Raw genomic sequence first — 23,241 nt, 5'->3', positions numbered from 1 at the left:
GTTGAGTCCTTTGGGCCAAAATAGGCCACGGCACTAAGGGGTTAATACTAGAGATGAGCGAGCATACTCGTCCGAGCTTGATGCTCGTTCGAGTATTAGGGTGCTCGAGATGCTCGTTACTCGAGATGAGCACCACGCGGTACTCGTCTCGATTAAACGAGCACTGACCATTGAATTCAATGGAGCCGGCAATACAGCCGGCTCCATTGAAAGCAATGGGCTGCCGGCGATCGCGGGATGAATTGTCGGGAAGGGCTTAAATATATAAGCCCTTACCTGAAAATCATCCTAAAATGTGTAAAAAGTAAAAAAAAAAAATATACTCACCTTGTCCCGGCAGAACGATGTTAGCCCATTGAATTCAATGGAGTCGGCAATGAATTCATGAATGGGTGTGAGTGAGACCTGCCTCTGATTGGCTCAGCGCTGAGCCAATCAGGGGCATGTCAGATTCACACCCCCTTCACACCCACTGCAGGCCGGCTGCGCTGAACTCCGTCTGCCGGGACAAGGTGAGTATATATATTTTTTTTATTTTTACACATTTCTGGATGAATTGCAGGGAAGGGCTTATATATTTAAGCCCTTCCCGACAATTCATCCCGCGCGCGCCGGCAGCCCATTGCTTTCAATGGAGCCGGCTGTATTGCCGGCTCCATTGAATTCAATGGGCTAACATCGTTCTTCTCTGCCACAGCTGTTACTGCTATGGCAGAGGAGAACGATCGTTATGCTGACAGTGCGGGGGGGGGGGGGTCTCAGTCTTGCCACTATTGTGGCTTAATAGTGGGACCTGTGAACTTGAGATGCAGCCCAACATGTAGCCCCTCGCTTGCCCTATCCGTTTCTGTGTCGTTCCCATCACTTTCTTGAATTGCCCAGATTTTCACAAATGAAAACCTTAGCGAGCATCGGCGACATACAAAAATGCTCGCGTCGCCCATTGACTTCAATGGGGTTCGTTACTCGAAACGAACCCTCGAGCATCGCGAAAAGTTCGTCCCGAGTAACGAGCACCCGAACATTTTGGTGCTCGCTCATCTCTAGTTAATATAGTTTATTTATTATTTCATATATTTATGAGATTGTTTTTTATCTGTGAATTTCTGTTTATCAACAATTTATTATTGTCAAATTCCTCTCTTTCTTCTCATTTTTCTGCTTTTAATGTACAATTTCTGCTAACGTCAGACTTGTCCCGGGTAACGGGTTTTATTGCTGCCATTTTGTAAATTGAAGAACAGCTAATAGACACGACTTTGTGACAATTCTTACTGTCAGGTTGCGGGAATACAAACAAATAAAATGTGTACTGCGCATGAGTGCTTGCGTGCCTTCATGGTCATATGCATTACAATTATGCACCATACACAGAGTCACTGGCCTGGCTCATAGCCAGAATCTGCTGCGGGCCTATCGCATGCGGAATCCGACCCGATCGTATGAGCCCGGCCTTAGAGAGGCGTGCACTTTGATCCCAGCAAAGGCGATCCCAAGCTAATCCCCTCACAATATCAGGTGATACATATTCCTAAATTCAATGGAATGTAAGGCTGTACATAACGCACGGATTACCGCTAGTACGATACTTTGTGTCAATGTCCTTTTCATACCCCAAAAATGCCGCCCTTCCCTAATAAAAGACAGACCAGCAGTCCGATTCTTCAGCTCGTACAAAAATATGCAAAGCCCAAACCCGGCTTCTACAATATCTTGTTTGTCTTCTATCATTGGTGAAGTTCATTACATCTGGACGGTACATTCGATATCCTCCTGTGCTTGTTCTGTAATTCCGCTTCCCTTTTATGGTTCCCGCAGATTAATAGCCTCCTAAGCTAAATACTTTATCTTTCAACTCCCTCTTCTTCTGTATATATCCCTATAGTGATTATGATGTATGCTCATAATTATCTTGACTAGTGTTCTTATAATTCTTGGCTAATTAGTGTCGCTGAATGCTGCACAGGCAAAGTCAACAATGGTTCTCGCCGGCGTCCTATGAATATACCGTCTAACTATTCAATGCCAGTTACTCTACAGGATTTCGTACAAACATCTGCTTGCCGACGACTTCTGCTGCTACATATTTCAACATAAAACAGATTACAGTGAATAGATTACATCTCCGAGAACATTTATTAAAGGAGGGAAAAATAGTCCAAATGCCTTATGTTTGTGCAAACTGTGTTTTGAAGGGCAGATGAGGGGCGTCAATAAAAGAAAGCGGCTCCATACAAAGAGTCAACATTTGCCTCCCATCATCATCCTTTAGGCTGATAGGACTTAGCACTTACTCCCAATGAAGCCTGGAATGACCCTTAGGGCTTGGCCATTGTTCGTTTTCTTCTCCACTGCTGGGTTCCATCACAGAAATCTGGACAGAATCTTTAGGCTTCCATACAGGGGCGTAGCTAAAGACTCATGGGCCAGGGTGCAAAAATGTATCTTGAGGACCCCAACTTCTCTTAACCCCTTAACGCAGAGGCATAAGGTGAAGCTCCTGGGCCCCAATGCAAAGCAAAACCTGTAAAAGGACCCCCAACTATAATGCTTTATTCATAGTACTGGGCTCCCTATATGGAGAGGAGAGGCCTTATGGGCCCCGTAAAGCTCCTGGGCCCGGGTGCAACGACATCCCCTGCTTCCCTTATAGTTACGCCAGTGCTTCCATAATAAAACCTGCTCAAATAGACCAGTTGGTCTTCGTTTCATTGGCTTTCAGTTTGTTTCCAGCATTTTAAGCTGGAAAGAGTAACAAGATGGCCAACGTTGTTCTTTCCACCCTGAAATACTATAAAGAAATGGAAAGCTGCTGAAATGTAGACCTACTGGAAACCTCTAGCAGAACCCTGCAGAGGAGAAGAAAATAAGATGTGAACAGGCCCTTAGGCTAGACACGCAAACTGAAGACCGGAGCGCTTCTTGGCACACACCACGGTACAGCGAGTCACCACCAATCATTGGCACGATACCTGATGAAGGCACCTATTCGGTCTTGAAACACATTCATCTCTCTTCACTTGTGCAGCTGAGAATAAAGGATTACTTACCTTATCCTGTGCTCTGGTGTGCACCAAGAAGTGCTCCGTCTTCAGTTTGTACATCTGGTCTGGCCATTGGCTTCAGGTAGAACAGCCTCAGTAGTAGAGCGGGCCGCAACCCTGACATTTAAAGGTGATTGACGGTTCTCACAGTTGATGAGGTTAGCAGCTCTCATTAGCAGGGTGTCCCATTCACCACAGTAGGTCTACATATGAAGCCCTTTTTATCAGTTTTTGTTCAATATTCCCATAGGCTGGTAGTCACTTGTTCTCAACATTGCGGTGTCTCTATGAAGAGGTGGATCTCGCTGTAGGGTCAAACCACCCACGAGGTATTCACTTCAATGGGAACTTTTCCAGTAATGCCAAACCTGACCACTGCAGTGAGAATGGAGCTGTCTGCAGAAATCAGCTCAGCTCAGCCCACCTCTGATCTACTATTGATAATGTATCATGAGGATGGGCCATCAATAGTTCACAACTGGACAACCCCTCTTATTGTTTGCCAGTATGCATAATAACCCCTTAATTATATTTGTCTGTTTCATCTTATATTGAAACTAAAGGTATATTTTAATTGATAGTACAATAAAGGTTAAAGGGGTTCTCTCATTACCTAAAATTGCTTCACAGTCACTCTATCCTTCCTGGTTGCTGCTGACCACAACATGTGACTGCTGCAGCCAATGGCTGGTTAGAAGGTCACTGCTGTGGCTAGTGATTGGCTGGAGAAGTCACAGGTCCTTGTCAGCAACAACCAGGAAGGACAGAATGATTAGGAAGTAATCTTTAATTCATGGGATAACCCCTGTAGACCTCTGGTCTTCTATTTACTTGGTCTGCAGCGGTGACGTGGATTGTTTACCCATGTGACCACTTCAACCAATAGAAGGCCTGACACAAAGGCCACATATGACGTCCCGTAAACCTGTCGGGGGCTGCTACATTAGAAGCCCATGTGACCGGTTTACGGGATGTCAGCAGGCCTTTTGGCCGTTGACGTCACATGTCAAATGTGGTGGAGCAGCTGAATCTGGTGCCACGGTGATTATATTTATATGGTGTTGGCTACGGGGGCACCAGGATTATGTAAGATAAATAACTCAGAAACCCCCTTAGGTTTCTACGTGTAATTACTGTACAGATCGGTATTTTGCTTTTCAGTCATCTAGTTTGTTCGTTTTTAGCCATATTTCTGATTTTCATTCTTTATTTGCATGTTATATATATACATCACACTCCTATAGACATAAACCCCAAGTGTCCCTCTTTTGGAGGGACAGTCCCTACATTTGCCCCAGTGCCCCTTTTTTGGAGGGACAGTCCCTACATTTGCCCCAAGCCCCACTGTCCCTCTTTTGGAAGGACAGTCCCTACATTTGCTCCAAGCCCCAGTGTCCCTCTTTTGGAGAAACAGTCCCTACATTTGCCCCAAGCCCCACCGTCCCTCTTTTGGAGGGACAGTCCCTACATTTGCCCAAAGCCCCAGCGTCCCTCTTTCGGAGGGACAGTCCCTACATTTGCCCCAAGCCCCACTGTCCCTCTTTTGGAGGGACAGTCCCTACATTTGCTCCAAGCCCCACTGTCCCTCTTTTGGAGGGACAGTCCCTACATTTGCCCCAAGCCCCACTGTCCCTCTTTTGGAGGGACAGTCCCTACATTTGCCCCACTGTCCCTCTTTTGGAGGGACAGTCCCTATATTTGCCCCAAGCCCCACTGTCCCTCTTTTGGGAGACAGTTCCTACATTTGCCCCAAGCCCCAGTGTCCCTCTTTTGGAGGGACAGTCCCTACATTTGCCCCACTGTCCCTCTTTTGGAGGGACAGTCCCTATATTTGCCCCACTGTCCCTCTTTTGGAGGGACAGTCCCTACATTTGCCCCAAGCCCCAGCGTCCCTCTTTCGGAGGGACAGTCCCTACATTTGCCCCAAGCCCCACTGTCCCTCTTTTGGAGGGACAGTCCCTACATTTGCTCCAAGCCCCACTGTCCCTCTTTTGGAGGGACAGTCCCTACATTTGCCCCAAGCCCCACTGTCCCTCTTTTGGAGGGACAGTCCCTACATTTCCCTCCAGCCCCAGTGTCTCTCTTTTGGGAGACAGTCCCTACATTTGCCCCAAGCCCCAGTGTCCCTCTTTTGGAGGGACAGTCCCTACATTTGCCCCACTGTCCCTCTTTTGGAGGGACAGTCCCTACATTTGCCCCCAGCCCCAGTGTCCCTCTTTGCCCTTTAATGTCCCTCTTTTTGACCAGGAAAATAGATTTGCATTAATAGTTACATCACTGCTCCATAAATTACCTGTACGGTAACTAACTGATATCAGACCCAGATTTTGGTATTATTCCATCATGTGGGGCAACTTGGATGCATGGAAAAATAGAACCTTTATGCAAAAACACATTCAGAAGGTTGGGAGGTAAGCTGAGATAATAGAACCCATTCAGGTTGGGAGGTAAGCTGAGATGATAGAACCCATTCACCGGGTTGGAGATTCTCGGGGTGGTTTGTATTTTGGAGAATCAACTGCATTCAGAGTTTTTCAGTATTTGCTCCTAGATGGGAGATTGATGCACCGGGTTCCAGATTTCCAGCAAATTAGAGTGATATCCATTTGGGAAGATGGATGGAGTTTTCCCCTCTGCTTCTTTAGCATTTCCCATCATGTGTCATTTCTCACCTTGCATGGCTTTAGTGGAGCGCCGACGCCGTTTCCTGCTATCTGGATACAAAGAATTTAAGGAAAAGTAAAGCTTTATCTTTTTGTAATTTCCAATTACATGCTGAATTAAATCTCCCATAGGCCTTGGGTTATGTTCAAGCCAAATAAATGCCTAATCACCCACTGGGACAATATTCTTTATTCTTCACTTTTGCCTTATATAGGCAGCAGCGGCACCAAGAACAGACTTTGAATTGCATTGCAAACATCTGCTCTGCTATCAGAATCTCAAAATTTCATTTTTTTTTTTGCACAAAATGCCCCAAAATACACGAAGATTGGACAGATTAGACTGGTTCTGTTTATATGTGTATACATTAGGAGACTGTGATACAATAAACCCTGCGTCCAAAGTGTCCTGCTACTCCTAAGTGGAATTGGTATATTACCCTGAGCAGCACCGCAGGAGCAGGTGAGCGGCTGCATGTTGTTGTGGCAGCAGGAGTGAAGCCGGTCCGTACATTTGGCTTCGGCTCCAAGGTTCTGCTTTCAGATTATTTCTAGATAAATGATCTTTTCTTCTAATAATCGTAGATTGGGCAGACGTATCGCTCCACTAACAGCAAGTGGGGAACAAGAACAATCCTTATTGTACTGCCTTCACAAATGTTCAAAGAGATGTCATCAACCGAGAGAGAGGAGGTCTCAGGTCCCCCCATTATAGGTATACATATTTAGGGAGTCTCGAATAGTGGGGGTCGGATCCATGTGCCCTTTCATGCCGGATATGATGTACCACCCTTTAAGACACAGTGGACATCGTTAGTGGGCTTCGTTGGCTGAATCCCCAGGCAGGTTGTCCACTGCTGATATCGCATGCGTAGACATCTGTGGAGCAGAGGAAGGAGTGAGAATCGGACCACTAGTAGACCGCATCTCTTCTGGTTGACCATACTTGAAATCCTCTACATGTGATGTTTTTATTTGTATCCTTTTTGGGTTTTCACTTTCTTTGTTCTCGCTTGACTCAGTTGTATCCTTCCTTACCTTTTGTTCTCAGCTCAACATACTTATTCTGAGATGCCCAGCTGGGAAAAAAGATATGATGTCAGTATACTCTGCCGGGAGATGCATATGCTATATTTGCCTATGTACAGCTACGCGGTAGTAATTGCAGCCGGTCAATGATTGTGCTGGCATGTCACGGTAATGTAATGTGAACGGGGAGTCCTTGGCACAATTTGGATACAGTTATAGATGGAGACATTTGTACATTCCCTTAAACCCTCCGCTCCTTATTCCCACCCCTTTCTCTCCCTGTTCCTTCATCTATTTCCCATAAGGGGGCGGCACATACATTATTTCTTCCCTAGGAACAGAAGCCGTGTGGACAACTGACACATACTGGGGCTTATTGATTATTGAAAATTCTACAATTTTCTGGTGCAAACGGTGCCAGAAAACTATCAAACATGCTTCTGCCACATTTAATGTGTGTTTAGATACTTTCAGACACTGCGTACAGCAAAAGGGCGTTCCTTCTTAAAAAAGAGGGCGTGGCCTAAGTTGTGGTGAATTGCAACAAAATGTTGGTGCATAAACTAAGTAAACTAATAAGAGGTCTGAACGGAGACTAAGAAGTCTTAACAGTCGACAGATTTATCAATCAGTGGAGCTTCTGTGATACATTTGGTGCATTTTAAGTCTGTCTAGTCTAGCGTTAGACTAAGAAATGTTAATAGCATCTCTCGGCTTCGCACCGGTCTGTGTTGTAGAACTGTTGTTTTTTTATGTATGCAGTTAATAACTTATTAATATTAAGCACAGTTATTTTATGTCAAGTAAAGAGAAATGGCTGGATTGTTTTGGGCATAAATTTGGCATCTCGCCAGTGAAGTTCTGAAGAAATGTTAAATATGGGACAAGTCTGGTTCAGTGGGACTCCCTGTATTGAAATAATGAAGTGAACTATACTTACCCCCCCACGGCCGCTGGCATCCAGTGCCAGAGCCCCGCTGTAGTCCCGCTAATTTCTGTGACAGATGATGTCACAGGCCATCAGGTGACCGCTGCAGCCAATAAGAGCTTGCAGGATAAATACTCATTCTCCTGACATTGTGCCATGATGCCAGGAGCTCAGGAAAGTGACGCTGCAGCGGTCACCTGATTTCCTGTGACATCATCAGTCACAACAATCACCGGGACCCCAGCAGGACTGCAGTGCTGGATCCCGGCGGCAGTAGAGGGGTAAGTATAGTTCATCTTATTATTTTAATGCAGTGTGTCCAATTGAAGTAGGGCTGCCCAGTAACTGGATGCCCTTATAGTTGTGTTTGCATTCTGATTGTTGGCGAGTATGTTGAGAACAGTAGATCCTAGAGAGCTGAAACAGGGTCTAATAACTTCTGAAATGCCCAGTTTGCACGTGTGGCAAGTTTGTTGCAGATTGGGCCTGTTCGGCTGTGCATGAGGAACAGACAACAGAAAGTCATTTGTATATAGAGTAGATGAAGGTGAGTCAATGAGCCCGGCGGTTTCCACCATGTACAATGGGATATGGCTATTAATGACTGACTTAGGTAAATGTCATGTATCAATGATTCCCACTTTTTCCATTTCTTTGTAAAATTGAAAATTTTTTAATAGAGACATATTGAAAAAAATGAGCGCTGAGGATGCTGGCGGTTGGGATTGGGGTCCGTTCATCAAATACAAGCATTTTCTACAAAAATGTGTGATAAATAAAGTCCCCCGTGTTTCATTTCCTCTATTGTTATTCATATTATCTTCTTTATCTTTCAGATATTTTACGTTATTATTCAGTTTTACAGCCCGATGCCAAAAGTTTTCAAAGTCCAAAGGCGAAAAAATCGAACTTCCTTCTGGGAGGATTGGCAGTACGTAGCGAGAGATTGTCGGGACTTGGGGATGCGGAATAATGGCTTTTTAGCAGAACCAAATTCTGTCAATTGTCTTCAGCTTCCCAGGTATGAAGGACTCTTCACCATTAATATATACAGCTAATAGGAGAATATATTAACCCCTCAGTGACTGGCCTATTAAGCAGTTATTATTATCGCATGGCCAGAGCCATAACTCAGTGAGGGCCGTGGGGGCCGCGCTCTGGGTACATGTTATATGCGTTAACTTATGACTTGTTACAATCCCCCATTGTGTTTTTGGGTTTTGTTTCCATGGCGTTCACCATTCAGTAAAAATAACCTGGCAACTTTCTAATCTGATCGGCACGATTACTGCGATCTCAAGTTTATAGAGATTTCTAGTTTTTTAACAATTTTTGCACAACAAAAAACACATTTTTAAAGAAAAGAGAACGGAATCCGAAGTCCAAGACCAGGAAAAGTTTTATTTTTTTTGACACCGGAGTTCTGGGAATCTGTTAGGAAGAGTTGCAGTTTTTATTGGTACTATTTTGAGGGTCATGTGACTTTTGGACTGTTTTTTATTGTGTTTTTGAGAGACGAACAAAACAAAAATAGGAATTCTGGCGTTATTTTTTTAAATTATTTTTATGGAATTTGCAAATAGAACATTTTCATTGTTTAGGTCATTACAAACCGTTTATTTGCTGCTTTTTATAATTACTTTTGGTATTTTATCCATTTAAAATGTTTTTTTTTAAATTAAACTTTATTGAACTTTCTTTGATGCTATTTTTAGTCCCTTATGGGAACTTAAAGATGTGATTGTTCAGTCTCTAGGATAGTACACCGCATTACCTACTAAGCCTACCTAGTCTAATAGGCTGAGTTACAGAGCTTTTGTCAGGCTCCCAGGTGTCATGGGAACCTATTGCTACCTTGTGATCGCACTGCAGGATGCTGATTGGTGAAAGAAAGAGCCCCTTTCCCCTATTATGTGCATACATACTGCAGTTACTACTGACTGTGGCATGTAAGGGGTTAAACTGCCAGACTCTGAGGTTTCTCTGCTCCTGGCTGTTACATCAGGAGCCGGGCTGTCAGTAGTCAGTCAAGTCATCCCGCTAAAGAGATGTAAGTGCAAGTTTAAAGCCCATGAGTAAAGAGGTGTACTGGCCGTCACTAAGGGGTTAATTCAGTCCTTTTACACTTAATTAGGGGTATTGCGGAGTATTCTTTTATATTAGTTTGTCGTGGTACATCATGCTTTCTGTCTGTTCTCAGAGACACTCCTTATTCTAATGGCAATGTGACCGTCAGCCTTCTGACTCCAGAACCCAATCCTCGTCCGGGTTACAATGACTTTTATAGAAATCAGGATCTTCAGGAGTTCGTTAAAGCGTCTTCAGTGAGGATTCAGCTAATTGGTCAGTATCACACGGTGGACTCTAACGTGAGCTTCCGACATCGCTATTATGGAATTCGCGAAATTACTATCAGTGGAAGGTAAGACCGCGTTATTCTGCACTCTGTTTCCATTTGCTTAGTAGCAACAATGTAAACTAAACAGCCCTTTATTGGGGCCCCCGGCTAATAGTGTGTGGGATCTCCTTTGGTGATGAAACGGTTCTGCAGGAATACCGGCCCCTGCGGACAGGAAGCTTCTTGTAGTCGCTGCATATTAGATGGCGGTGCTGACGTGTTCTGACCGGCTGACAGGAAGGGGTCAGCGATTCATGCTGCTTGCGCCAAATTCTGCCCTCCCATCAGCAACACAAATCTGGCTCCATCTGACCAGGAGATGTTCTTCCGCTGCTCAGTGATATAAGTTTTGCTCTCTTTTGCCCCTTTTCTGAAATCCTGGCCAGGCTAGTCCAGCACCGATGACCGGCCTCGTGGGAAGTCGCTCCGATCGCTGGATTTTCCCATCTAATGTGGATTCACACTGAAACTGATCCGCGGAAAACTTGTCACGTGATTTTATGCTTCACTCCGGGGTCACGGGGAGAATTACCATATAGGGGAGCACCAATCATGAGAGGGAGGGGGGCTCTAATAAATGCTGGGGCCTCTAATAAAGGGGCCATTCATGGGATAATGCTAAACAGATATGCAGTTGTAGCTTCATTTAAATAAATGGCCTGTAACGATCTGTAGAATGCACTGAACACGGCAGCCACCTTGTATAGAATATAACATGATGGAGTATGAGGAGCAGTCATTGTGATTGATGCAAATAACTATTTACAAACACAGCATGCATGAGATTGTCATCCAGGGTAGGCTATCTTTCTGTACATGGCCTGTGGGAAATATTTCCCCACTAGGTGGCGCTCTACAGTATTACAACTGAAAAAGGATTTGTGCTCTTTGTTGTTATTGGATATGCTTAGTCTCGATAGCACTGCATGTGGCGAGTCAAAGTATTGCAAGCAAAACATTAAAGCGACTATCTAGCCATCCAACTTCCCAGCTGATTCATCTGTCATATAAAAAGGAAAATATGTTGATGTGTTTTAGGAAAACTTCTCTATCAGTTGGCTTCATCAGAGTGTCCTGATATTTATATTCAGCAGAATCAAGATGAGAGTCTAACGGCGCCCTTACACATTAGTGTTTAATTGTCCAAACCCATTGATAATGGTAGAGCCGAAAAAAAATTTTCATGTGTATGAGGAAGGCTCAACCCTCCCCCAACAGATAATGTTGGGCAAGAAGGATCAGGAATGTTGGATTTCAACCTCCAATCCTTTTGTTCTCAGGGAGGTACACCGGCTCCAGAGATGTCTGCTTGCGGCTTACCTCCTTGTAAACAATTGATGGCCTATCCATAGAATAGGTCATCAATAGTAGAGCAGGAGGGTCTGCTGCCCAAGACTCCCATCAGCTGTTTGCTATGCTACTGCATTCATGCACTGAGCTGATTTCTGCAAAAAGCAGACATCTCTGTTCCTACCGCAGTGGCCAGTCTTGGTATTACAGGCAGTATTCCAATTGAAGTGAACAAGTGTAGATGTAATACCAAGCCTGGCCACTGCATTGGGAATGGAGCTGTCTGCTTCCTGCAGAAATAAGTTCTGCACAGGAGTTCACCAGCCCTCTCTTTTCTCTAGGTTTATTTTACCATGTCTTCTTTGTTTTGTCAACAAAAGCTGCAGACAGATCATACCCCCGACTGATGAACAATGAGAAAAGGGGAAAATCTTGTAGCGCACATAGTGCCCTATGGCCAGTTTCTAGGCCATGCTGCTTTTACACTAAACCATTTCCTTTCTATCCCTTCAAAGTAATGGTATTTCTCTAAATAATAGTCAGATATCAGCTCTACACAGTAATAGTGATTGCAGTGCGGTTACCTCCAGTGATCACAGGTAGTGTCATCTCTGATTTCTGTCATTTTCTTTCCCTTATCTTCTTTATCTGGACCAGACCACCATAATGACTTCTCCCAGCCACAGCTTGTTTCTGCAGAGTTTGACACATAGACATCTTTGCCTTCTTACTTTTCTAGCAGTCTCTCTATGGTTTGCTCAGCTTTACACAATCCCCCTAGTCATAGTGCCCAATATAGTAATTAGGCCCCACATAGTAAGTGCTGCTTTTGTGTTATGCACTATTTCCCATTTTATGTCCCATCAGCCCCTTTTCTGCTATCATACATATTAATGCCCCTGATGAGGCTTGCAGCAGGTCACAGGGCACTGCGGATATACTGGTGTATGTGCTGGAGGTTTTCCCGCCACATATGTCAAGTATCATTAAAACATCTGAACAGAACTTCCCCTTAATGCAAGCAGCATCGTATACCGAAATCATAGCCACATAACAATGTATGTAGATGTGGGGCTTAGGCCGTGGACGGAGTGTTTTCACCCCCAGGCAAAGGAAAAAATAGTGCCGTCCCTGAGATGAAACCGCCGCTGTGTGCGTCTTTTCACCAGGAGACCGTAGTGAAGTTGAGCCTAATAATTTGCCACTTATTGTAATCTGGACTGAAGGAGGAGGATCCCACAATGTCGGCTCTTCACTACCCGAGGAGAGCCTCTGCAGCCGCTGTAATTATATTTTGCCGTAATGGATGTTTTACTTAGCCCGCACTCTCCACACATTAGAGGCTCCATAAAAGTTGCCTGATTACACTGTCATTGTGGGGGAAATGTCACCAGTGACTGCAGATAACGGCTGCCTTCTCTATTGCAGATGTAATTGCCACGGGCATGCTAATTCTTGTGATACAAGTGTTTCACCTTACAAGTGCCTGTGTGACACGGAGAGCTTCACCGATGGCGAGAAAGTAAGACTTTCAATTTTACTGTTTTGGAACATTTTTATAATTAGTGACACCGGAGATAACTGCAAAAGTTTCCATTTACAAAACTTTTCAACATTTTCAAGACCAAAAATCAAAGACCAGACTGTAGTTTTCATATGATGTTTCCTCCACGTCCCCTCGGGTCATTAGACTTCCAAAAACGTCAACTTGAAGTTATTTTACTGTTTTAGGAAGAAGGTTTTGCTGCCCCCCCCCCCCCCTCTTCCATAGTAGTTTCTACTATTATACAGTAAACCTTCCAACCAAATCGACTAATAAAGGCACAGAAGACCCATTTTCTAATACCCTATTAGAGGCTTCTGAGCACAGAGATAGCTGTCCTCTGTTCAGGACTCATTAGCTGGAGTGAGGAGAGCGGCTGTCAGAATGTCTCCCTCTCTGGAGCACATGTGTGGATTTCCTAGACAGCCCATTGATATCAGTAACAGTTAATAGTAATCCTCTTTATGTAGCACCAACATATTTCATAGCGCTTTACAAGTCAGAGGGTTCATATAAAGATGACATCAGACATTACATACATTGTAACACTAGTCACCAGAAGAGTAGAGGTGAGGGTCCTGGCCACCAGAGCTTGCAATTCATGAGGAAAGGGGGTGACATTTGAGGAACAAGTGCTTCTTCTGAGCAAGGATCTATCCACCTTATGTAACTAGGTTACTATACATAATAGTATATGAGCCGGTCACCAGCCAATATCTACACCCTGTAAGGCCCTTCGTATGTATGTGGTGGGGGGGATCTTGTGATCAGGTTGGGGTAAAGGGGCACAATAGGCCTCCCTAAAGAGATGCATTTTTAGGACAAGCTTAAAATTGTGGGTGTTGGGAATTAACTCGATGCTTTGGGGTAGCCGATTCCAAAGACCTGGAGCAACTTGGGAAGAGTCTTGGAGACAGGAGTGGGAGGTTTGGACTACAGTGGAATTTAGTCTTAAGTGCTGAATGGAGAGCACGGGTAGAGGGTATACAGAGATGAAGGAGGAGATACGGGGCGGTGCAGCACCGGAGGGCTTTATTAATGAGTGTGATAAGTTTAAATTGTATTCTGTAGTGCATGAGCAACCAGAACAGTGGCTAGCACAGGGTGGAGGCATCGGTGTAGTGACTGGCACAGGGTGGAGGCATCAGTGTAGTGGTTGGAACAGGCTAGAGGCATTGGTATAGTTACTGGCACAGGGTGGAGGCATCAGTGTAGTGACTGGCACAGGCTGGAGGCATCAGTGTAGTGAATGGCACAGGGTGGAGGCATCGGTGTAGTGAATGGCACAGGGTGGAGGCATCAGTGTAGTGGTTGAAACAGGCTAGAGGCATTGGTATAGTGACTGGCACAGGGTGGGGGCATCAGTGTAGTCGTTGGAAAAGGCTAGAGGCATCGGTATAGTGACTGGCACAGGCTGGAGGCATCGGTGTGGTGACTGGCACAGGGTGGTGGCATCGGTATAGTGAGTGGCACAGGGTGGTAGCATTGGTGTAGTGGCTGGCACAGGGTGGAGGCATCGGTGTGGTGGCTGGCACAGGCTAGAGGCATCGGTGTAGTGGCTGGCATAGGCTAGATGCATCGTTGTAGTGGCTACACAGGCTGGAGGCATCGGTGTAGTTGCTGGCACAGGCTAGATGCATCAGTGTAGTGGCTGGCACAGGCTGGAGGCATCGGTGTAGTTGCTGGCACAGGGTGGAGGCATCGGTGTAGTTGGTGGCACAGGGTGGAGGCATCGGTGTAGTTGCTGGCACAGGGTGGAGGCATCGGTGTAGTTGCTGGCACAGGGTGGAGGCATCGGTGTAGTGGCTGACACAGGGTGGAGGCATTGGTGTAGTGGCTGGCACAGGCTAGATGCATCGGTATAGTGACTGGCACAGGCTGGAGGCATCGGTGTAGCAGCTTGACAAGAAGATGAGCCTGGCTGCTGCATTCTGGGTAGATTGCAGAGAGGAGAGATTTTGGTGAAGGGAAGACCGACCGAAGCAAGTTGCAGTCATCAAGCCAAACGTGGGGAGGGGCGACAATAAGAGTGTTAGCCTTTTCTGCTGTGAGAATGGGGTGGATTATGGAGATGTTTTTGAGGTGCAGGTGACATGAACAGGCAAGTCACTGAATATAGGGGACACAGCAAAGGTCAGGGTTGGATATGACCCCAAGACAGCGGGCATGCAGCCAAGAGACGAAGAAGAGCTGCAAACCCATCCATATTCTGGTTGCTTGTGGTTCTTACTGTGAAGCCACGGGGGTCTGTGCTCACGGCCAAACGGTGCAACGAGGAAGATGCCACGGGTACAACTCTTACTTTAGATGGAAGTGGCTTGGATTACCAACTCTTCGCTGCAGGTCTTGCTGGGAGAGTTTATCATAGGCTGCACCTTCTCCTTATAGAAGCCACAACAGGGAGACTGTGCTAATATATGCTGGCTGTTAGAATGAAGGACTATCCATGTAAAAGGCTGCAGCTTGACTCCTCCAGAGCGAAAGTTACTGCCTGGTAACAGTCCTGCATCTGGCTTACCGAGGGGGGTCCTTAGCCATACAGCTGCCTGTAGAGAACAGCAGCGGACTCTATGTGCTGCCATACAGACTCGTTGGGTGTCCTGCTACATGTATAGAGATGCCTCTGCATATTCACAAGCGATGGAACACGTCATTATTTATTATTTGTGTTGGATTTGTGCTGAACCCTACAGAAAACATTCAGTGTGCCTCTGTATGAATTTGGAGGGATATGGAGATACAGTCGAGGCCCCATACACTTCTATTAGAGCTCCCCACAACTCGCCATAAGCTCTCCAGGCAGTGCCCACTTTACATTAGATCGCATCATGTAGGACATTTTTTGTGCTGAACTTTTTGGTGCCTATCATAGGAAAAATAAAAACTATATATATAGTAATAGTAAGCGGTCTACCTGAATTCAGCTTGTGCAGAAAGCAGAAGATAGCAGCAGAGCCAACACCAGAACAGCTTAGTGCATAAATACAGCACCAGAACCAAGCTCATAACAGAGGTACAGTAGAAGAACTAAGTGATTATGGTGCAGAGCCACTGAGAGCCATCAGGTTAATGATTCATGTAGCTCCACTTCACCCTGCTGCAGGGAGGAAGAATATCACCTGGCCGGACAGACATAAGGAGGCTATCGCCCCCAGGCTACATCCACCTGTGGCCCTCCTACATCTTGGTGGCCAGCACCCTGTGGGACCACATGGGTCACACATAGTTAAGGTGAGAGCAAGCATGGCAACAAAGGTGAGAGAAGGAACACGAACCCCCCTTGATACCAATAGAAGAATTCGGACTTTGTAATGAAAGCCTTCTCCCACCCCCAATGATTTCCCATCGCCTCTCACATCACCTTTATCTAGAATAAATTAAACCCTTCCGATAAACAGCCCTGGCCGCACATCCCCTCCTCCACCCCTGGAAGCTTTTCCTGACTTGATAACAATAAGTGGGATTCTAGTCTTTCATTAGCGGCAGCGGCTGGATCAAATTAATTGAGAGAGATTTTGGTAAAACCCGCCCGCACCTTTCTGGAAATAACAAGCAAATTGTTTTATTGTAGCATTAAATGTTAATATTACGTTTCAGTGTCTTCTTTCTGCGGAAGCAAATTAAATCAGCCTTTTGATACAAAGACGTATCTTTTTACTGCTCGGGATATTACCTTAATCATGCGCCGCCGTGCCCTCCTGCAGCTAATATTTTCCATGGCTTTCAGATTTTCGGCGGGCAGGTATATCTTGTTTTGCAGGCGGCCAGGTTGGTGTTGTTTCTTATCTCGCCGCTCTTTTATGTCGTCTTATAATATAATTATCAGGCCGGCGCATTACGTGGCAAATTTGTATTGACGAAATGTTACTTTTGGAATGAAATGGTTTCTTTTTATTATTTAATACTCCGACTTCAAAGCCGTCGCAGATTCATTTGCTCTAAATGATTTACAATTTATTTTTTGTGTAAATGATGAAACTTGTGCAAATAAAAAAAAATGAAAATGGCTGAAATTTGATTGGAAATAATAAGAAACTGAAATAAAAAAATAAAAAATTAAAAAGTGAAGTAAAAATAAAGGAGAAAATAATGAAATCGTGAAATAAATGTTTAAGTTCAGTATTAGTTTAAAGTCTGCTATGCCTTCACACTAGGACTTCATAGAATGTCCTGCATTAGAAGCCTTAACCCCTTAGTGACGGCCAACACGCCTTTTTACTGACCTCACTAATTGGCTTTAAACCTGCACACACACCTATATAAAGCAGTGGCTTGGTTGACTACTGACAGCCCGGCTCCTGCTCTAACCGCCTGGGGGGAGAAACCTCAGATACTGGCAGCTTAACCCCCTCTATGCCACTATCAACAGCAACTACAGTATGTAAGCAAATCAAAAGGGGAGGGGGCTGTTTCTGTTAACCATTGGCATCCCACAGTGCAATCACTAGGTACCAATAGGTTCCCATGGCAGCCGGAAGCCTGAAAAAGGCCTCCAAGTCTGTCATGTAGCTCATCCTGTTAGACCCCGCCTCCAGCAGAGTCTTATATGCTGCTGTCATGTAACTCATCCTGTTAGACCCCGCCTCCAGCAGTGTCTGATAGGCTGCTGTCATGTAAATTGTAGAATGCACTACAAGTAATGCAGTGTATTTGTTACAGTCATGCAGGGCTTATCCACCTCGCCTGTATGAACAAACTAAGGAAGAAGTTCACACTAAGACATAACAGTCCAAGAAGGACCACACCAACAAGCATAAAACAGAAAGTTATCCCTAGCAACTATTGGGGTGTGAACCCTGCTTACAAGCAGGGCAATCATCCTGACAAGAATGGCCCTGCACCCCATACCTAAGGGCCTAGTCTGTCCCTAAATGGAAAGTAGGAGAGAACTAGATAGAAGTAATATAAACCCCATAGGTACTCAACACACAGATGTCCCATGCTTACCCCCCACAGCAAACAAGACATGGATTCAGAGGTTCGCATAATTACATATGGAAGGGGAGTCAGGCACCCACAGACCTGCGGATGGAGTGCATTCAGACGTCCCTGCACCTATGTATTGAGGGGATTCAAAAATTCACACACCTACGGATGGAGTGCGTTCAAACGTCCCTGCACCTACATATGGAGGGGATTCAGGAGCCCACGCACCTACGGATGGAGTGGATTCAGATGTTTGCACCCCTACGGACGGAGGGGATTCAGATGTCCACACACCTACGGACGGTGGTGATTCAGGAGCCCACAGATCTACAGATGGAGGGGATTCAGATGTTTGCACCCCTACGGATGGAGGGGATTCAGATGTTTGCACCCCTACAGACGGAGGGGATTCAGATGTTTGCACCCCTACGGACGGAGGGGATTCAGACGTCCACACACCTACGGACGGTGGTGATTCAGGAGCCCACACATCTACAGATGGAGGGGATTCAGATGTTTGCACCCCTACGGATGGAGGGGATTCAGATGTTTGCACCCCTACGGACGGAGGGGATTCAGATGTTTGCACCCCTACGGACGGAGGGGATTCAGATGTTTGCACCCCTACGGACGGAGGGGATTCAGACGTCCGCACACCTACGGACGGTGGTGATTCAGGAGCCCACACATCTACAGATGGAGGGGATTCAGACGTCAACACACCTATGGACGAAGGGGATTCAGACGTCCACACACCTATGGGCGAAGGGGATTCAGACGTCCACACACTTACGGACGGTGGGGATTCAGATGTCAACACACCTACGGACGGTGGGGATTCAGATGTCCACACACCTACGGATGGAGGGGATTCAGATGTCCACACACCTACGGATGGAGGGGATTCAGATGTCCACACACCTACTGATGGAGGGGATTCAGATGTCAACACACCTACTGATGGAGGGGATTCAGATGTCAACACACCTGCTGATGGAGGGGATTCAGATGTCAACACACCTACGGATGGAGGGGATTCAGATGTCAACACAGCTACGGATGGAGGGGATTCAGATGTCAACACACCTACGGATGGAGGGGATTCAGATGTCAACACACCTACGGATGGAGGGGATTCAGACATCCACACACCTATGGACGGAATAGATTTAGTCGTCCACACACCACACACCAACATTTGATGGGAATATAGACAGCCATGCACCTATAGATGGAGGGGAACAAACAACATCAAACATAAATTTGAATCTGGATCCAAGCAAACACCAATTAAACAAAGAGTCTAGACTCAAACACCAACAAACAGGCTACACTAGTCTGACACAACATAGAGCCAGACTCACACACCAAACTGGATCCAGACAGAGAGCTGTACTGCACCCATCCTCACACCAACAGCCAGACTACAGAATGACCAACAGCCAGGATTGGGTGTGACCGGATTAAATATACTCACACTATGGCTGATTGGCCAAACAGGAGACACACCTCCCTGTCAACCAATCAGTGCATACACCAGAGGAGATGTTACAGCAGAGTGAAGAGGAGAGCCCCAGTGAGGTATTTCCAACAGACAATGTTACAGGGACCTTTTGCAGTGACAGGTAAAAAAGGCCAACAGCAGAGTTGAAGGCACAGCCATGTGGACCAAACTGGCATAATAGCGCCACCCTGGTTCCACATCTGAAGCACTGGATTCCAATATATTCATTCACAGCAACAATTTTTGGCCACATAAAAAAAATCATGTTGTGAAAAATAGCACATTTTCGGTCACCGATTTTATACGCTGCGTCCTAATAGGCCTTACCCTATCGTTTGCCGAGATACGCTGGGAAAATAAGACAGCTGTCTCTATTTACGCATTACCAGTCATTCCAAGGATTTCTGCCGATCGCTGGATTTCTGATGCGCTGCAGAGTATTTTTTTGCTGATACGCAGCATCCGCCAGTGTGAATGGAAAAAAATATGCGGCTAAAGATCGGGGCAATTCTTCATTCATGCAATTTTATAGCATGTACAGGCGACCGTAAGAAGGCATATGGTCGTGTGTAAGAGCCCTTGGGCGGTTTTCCCGGCATGATTTTTTTACGTGGCCACAAATCCCTCATCTAAATGAACACATTGTTATCCAGGGCTGCAGATGGGCACCATTTTTGCCTGATTTTTTGACGCCGCGAAATATTGGTATATACGGCCGTGTGAATAAAGCCTTAGAATGCAGCGATGCAGATTCAGTTGTTTTTCTCTAAAAAAATTTGTTTTTTTGTTCTGCAGTAGTAAAAAATGAAACATCTTTATAAGGGCTCAGTCACACGGGCGTTTTTACTCGCGTATATACGTGCGTAAACATGTTCGTGCTGCGTTCGTCAAAAAAAAAAAAATCACATCTACAAAAGATAAAGCTTCCGCATACTGGAATGTACGCTTTTTTCCCAGTGTATGATGTCACTTCTGGCCATATTATCTCTACTACATATATGTGTCACATGGATATTCGAGTTTCTGCATGATAGAGGAGGGATGGCGCAGCCCTAACCCCCGGAACACGTTGCAGAATCACCTCTTACTTTTTATCCATTCATGTTTTATACTTGTTTTACTTACTTATTTTATTGTATTTTTATTGATGTAATCACCAATTAACATTCCAGGATTCTACCACTTTTATTGTCAGTTCCGGTTACTTCAAACCACATTAGGGTGGTTTTACATCTGCAATCGGGGTTCCGCTTTCCGGCTCTGTTCGGGTAGCAGGAAAAAGGAATCCATGCAGCCGAAGGGCTCCGTCTCTGGATGGAACTGAGCAGCGCCGGACGAACCTACTGACTATAACGGGGTCTGTCCACTTTCTGCCCAGCTGCCCGGCTTTTGGATAGAAGAAAAAGTGCTGCATGCAGAGCTCTTTCTTTCAGTATTTTGAGACGGATCTGCGACTGAACCTCCCGCTGGAGGATCCGAGGCAGATGTGACATCGGCTTTATTTGGGTACTGCCTTTCTGGACACGGGGAGTTGACAGAGGTCCACATTTCTCCCTGGAGAAGTTCATAGAATAATTTGTATCTGTTTTCTCTCAGAAAGAAGATGGGACATCAACTGATCTTCCCTGTGCTGTTGGGGAAATAAAAGAATGCAGGCTATCTGTAAGCAGAGAGATGGTGAGGGAACACTTAGCTAACTTAAATGAATTCAAGTCTCAAGGTCCAGATGAATTACATCCTAGGATACTAAAGTAAGCAACAGAGGTAATTGCTGAACCACTCGCCATAATCTGTGACAATTCCTGGAGAACAGGAGAAGTCCCAGAAGATTGGAAAAGGGCAAATGTTGTCACTATCTTCAAAAAAGCGAAGAAGGTGGATCCAGGAAACTACAGGCCTGTGAGCCTGACTTCTATACCGAGAAAGATCTTTGAGCAAAGTATTAAACAGCATGTATGCAAGTACTTGGATAAGAATGGAGTAATTACCCAAAGCCAGCATGGGTTTGTAACAAGCAAGTCATGCCACACTAATCTAATTCTTCTATGACAGAATCACCAACTGGGTTGATCAGGGAGATACGGTGAATAAAGCATATCTTGACTATCTTGAAGTATCTCATACCATACTTATTGAGACAATGACCAAATATGGGATTGACAAGGCAACTGTTAGGTGGATTCACAACTGGCTGAGTGATCGTACTCAAAGAGTGGTCATAAATGGCTGCACATCCAAGTGGAAGAATATATCAAGTGGGGACCACAAGGCTCTGTCCTGGGCCCAGTGTTGGTCAACATTTTTTTAAATGATCTGGAGGACGGGATTGATGGGAAACTGATCAAATTTGCCAATGACACTAAGCTAGGAAGGATAGCTAACACTAGGGAAGAGAGGGAGAGTATTCAAAAAGATCTAAAAAAGCTTGCACAGTGGGCAGCAACTAACAGAATGGTATTTAACAAGGAGAAATGCAAAGTCCTAATCTGGGCAACAAAAATGAAGAAAGCACATACAGAATGGGAGGAATTGGGCTAAGCAGCACATGTGAAAAAGACTTCGGTATACTAATAGATCATAGACTGAACATGAGTCAACAATGTGATGCAGCAGCCAAAAAGGCAAACACAATTCTGGGATGTATTAAGAGAAGCATAGAGTCTAGATCACGTGAGGTCATTATCCCCCTCTACTCTTCCTTAGTCAGACCTCATCTGGAATACTGGGTCCAGTTCTGGGCACCCCACTTTAAAAAAGACAGACAAACTGGAGCAAGTTCAGAGAAGAGTTACCAAGATGGTGAGCCGTCTGCAAATCATGTCCTATGAGGAACGGTTAAAGGATCTGGGAATGTTTAGCTTGCAGAAGAGAAGGCTGAGAAGAGACTTAATAGCTGCCTACAAATATCTGAAGGGCTGTCACAGTGCAGAGGGATCAGCCCTATTCTCATCTGTACAAGGAAAGACTAGAAGCAATGGGATAAAACTGAAAGGGAGGAGACACAGATTAGATATTAGACAGTGAGGGGATCAATGAGTGGAACAGGTTACCACGGGAGGTGAAGAGTTCTCCTCTAATGGAAGTGTTCAAACAAAGGCCGGACAGACATCTGTCTGGGGTGATTTAGTAAATCCTGCACTGAGCAGGGGGCTGGACCCGATGACCCCAGAGGACCCGATGACCCCGGAGGACCTTCCAACTCTACCATTCTATTCTATAGATTGGTAGAGTTGGAAGGAATCTCCAGGGTCATCACAAGGGGATTAGCTGTGTATGAGGGAGGCACTCTCTACGATTGGCTTAAGGGCCGGTCGTACATTGTTTGCTTTCTATCTGTTGGTCGCTCAGCGTGCAGCGTCTCTCACTGGTCAGTTAAATGGGAGAACCCCTCCCTCCTGTTATATAACAGCTGTCATGTAGGTGGGCGAGCCTCTAGTAATCCCACACCCCTGAAGATGCCACTATGTTGGCAAAACATGTTGGGGGGGTTATCTGTCTTTTAGCTCTAAATCACAGCCCTGGCAATATTATTTATGTAGAGTCATTAGTCTACAGCAGCGACCTGCTTCATGCTGTATACTGTTACCAGCTGGTTAAGAGAGCTCTATAGAGCCCAGTATACAGCAGATTGCAGCTGCATTGAATGATAGGTGGCTCAGCGCTCCTAGGTTTTTGGGCAGGGCTAGTATTTTTAATTCCTATGCCTCTTAGTATTTTAATTTAGTTCAATAAAAGTTAGATTTTAATGAGGGTCTTCAGTTGTGGGGGGTATCTTGCCCTTCGGACAAATTTGGTGCTAATTACACTGAGCAGTGACACCTATTTATAGATCCCCCAGAGCAAAAAATTAGCCTATGATCATGATATAGATAACAGGACCCACCATTCACAATAGTCACAGCTTACCTCCTCCCCT

At 45.3% G+C, this 23,241-nt stretch overlaps 1 protein-coding gene across 1 annotated transcript in view; it reads left to right on the top strand.

Moving 5' to 3' along the window:
* USH2A (usherin) overlaps positions 1-23,241 on the top strand; it is a 903,954-nt gene that overhangs the window by 56,151 nt on the left and 824,562 nt on the right. Inside the window, exons 6-8 of the mRNA XM_066594449.1 lie at positions 8,501-8,685; positions 9,865-10,086; positions 12,781-12,874. Of these exons, the coding sequence (XP_066450546.1) occupies positions 8,501-8,685; positions 9,865-10,086; positions 12,781-12,874 (501 nt within the window). The remainder of the gene's footprint in view (positions 1-8,500; positions 8,686-9,864; positions 10,087-12,780; positions 12,875-23,241) is intronic.

This window comes from Eleutherodactylus coqui, chromosome 3 (genome assembly GCF_035609145.1).
Source record: "Eleutherodactylus coqui strain aEleCoq1 chromosome 3, aEleCoq1.hap1, whole genome shotgun sequence".
NCBI lineage: Eukaryota > Metazoa > Chordata > Amphibia > Anura > Eleutherodactylidae > Eleutherodactylus > Eleutherodactylus coqui.
This window is presented reverse-complemented; position numbering and strand designations above follow the sequence as displayed.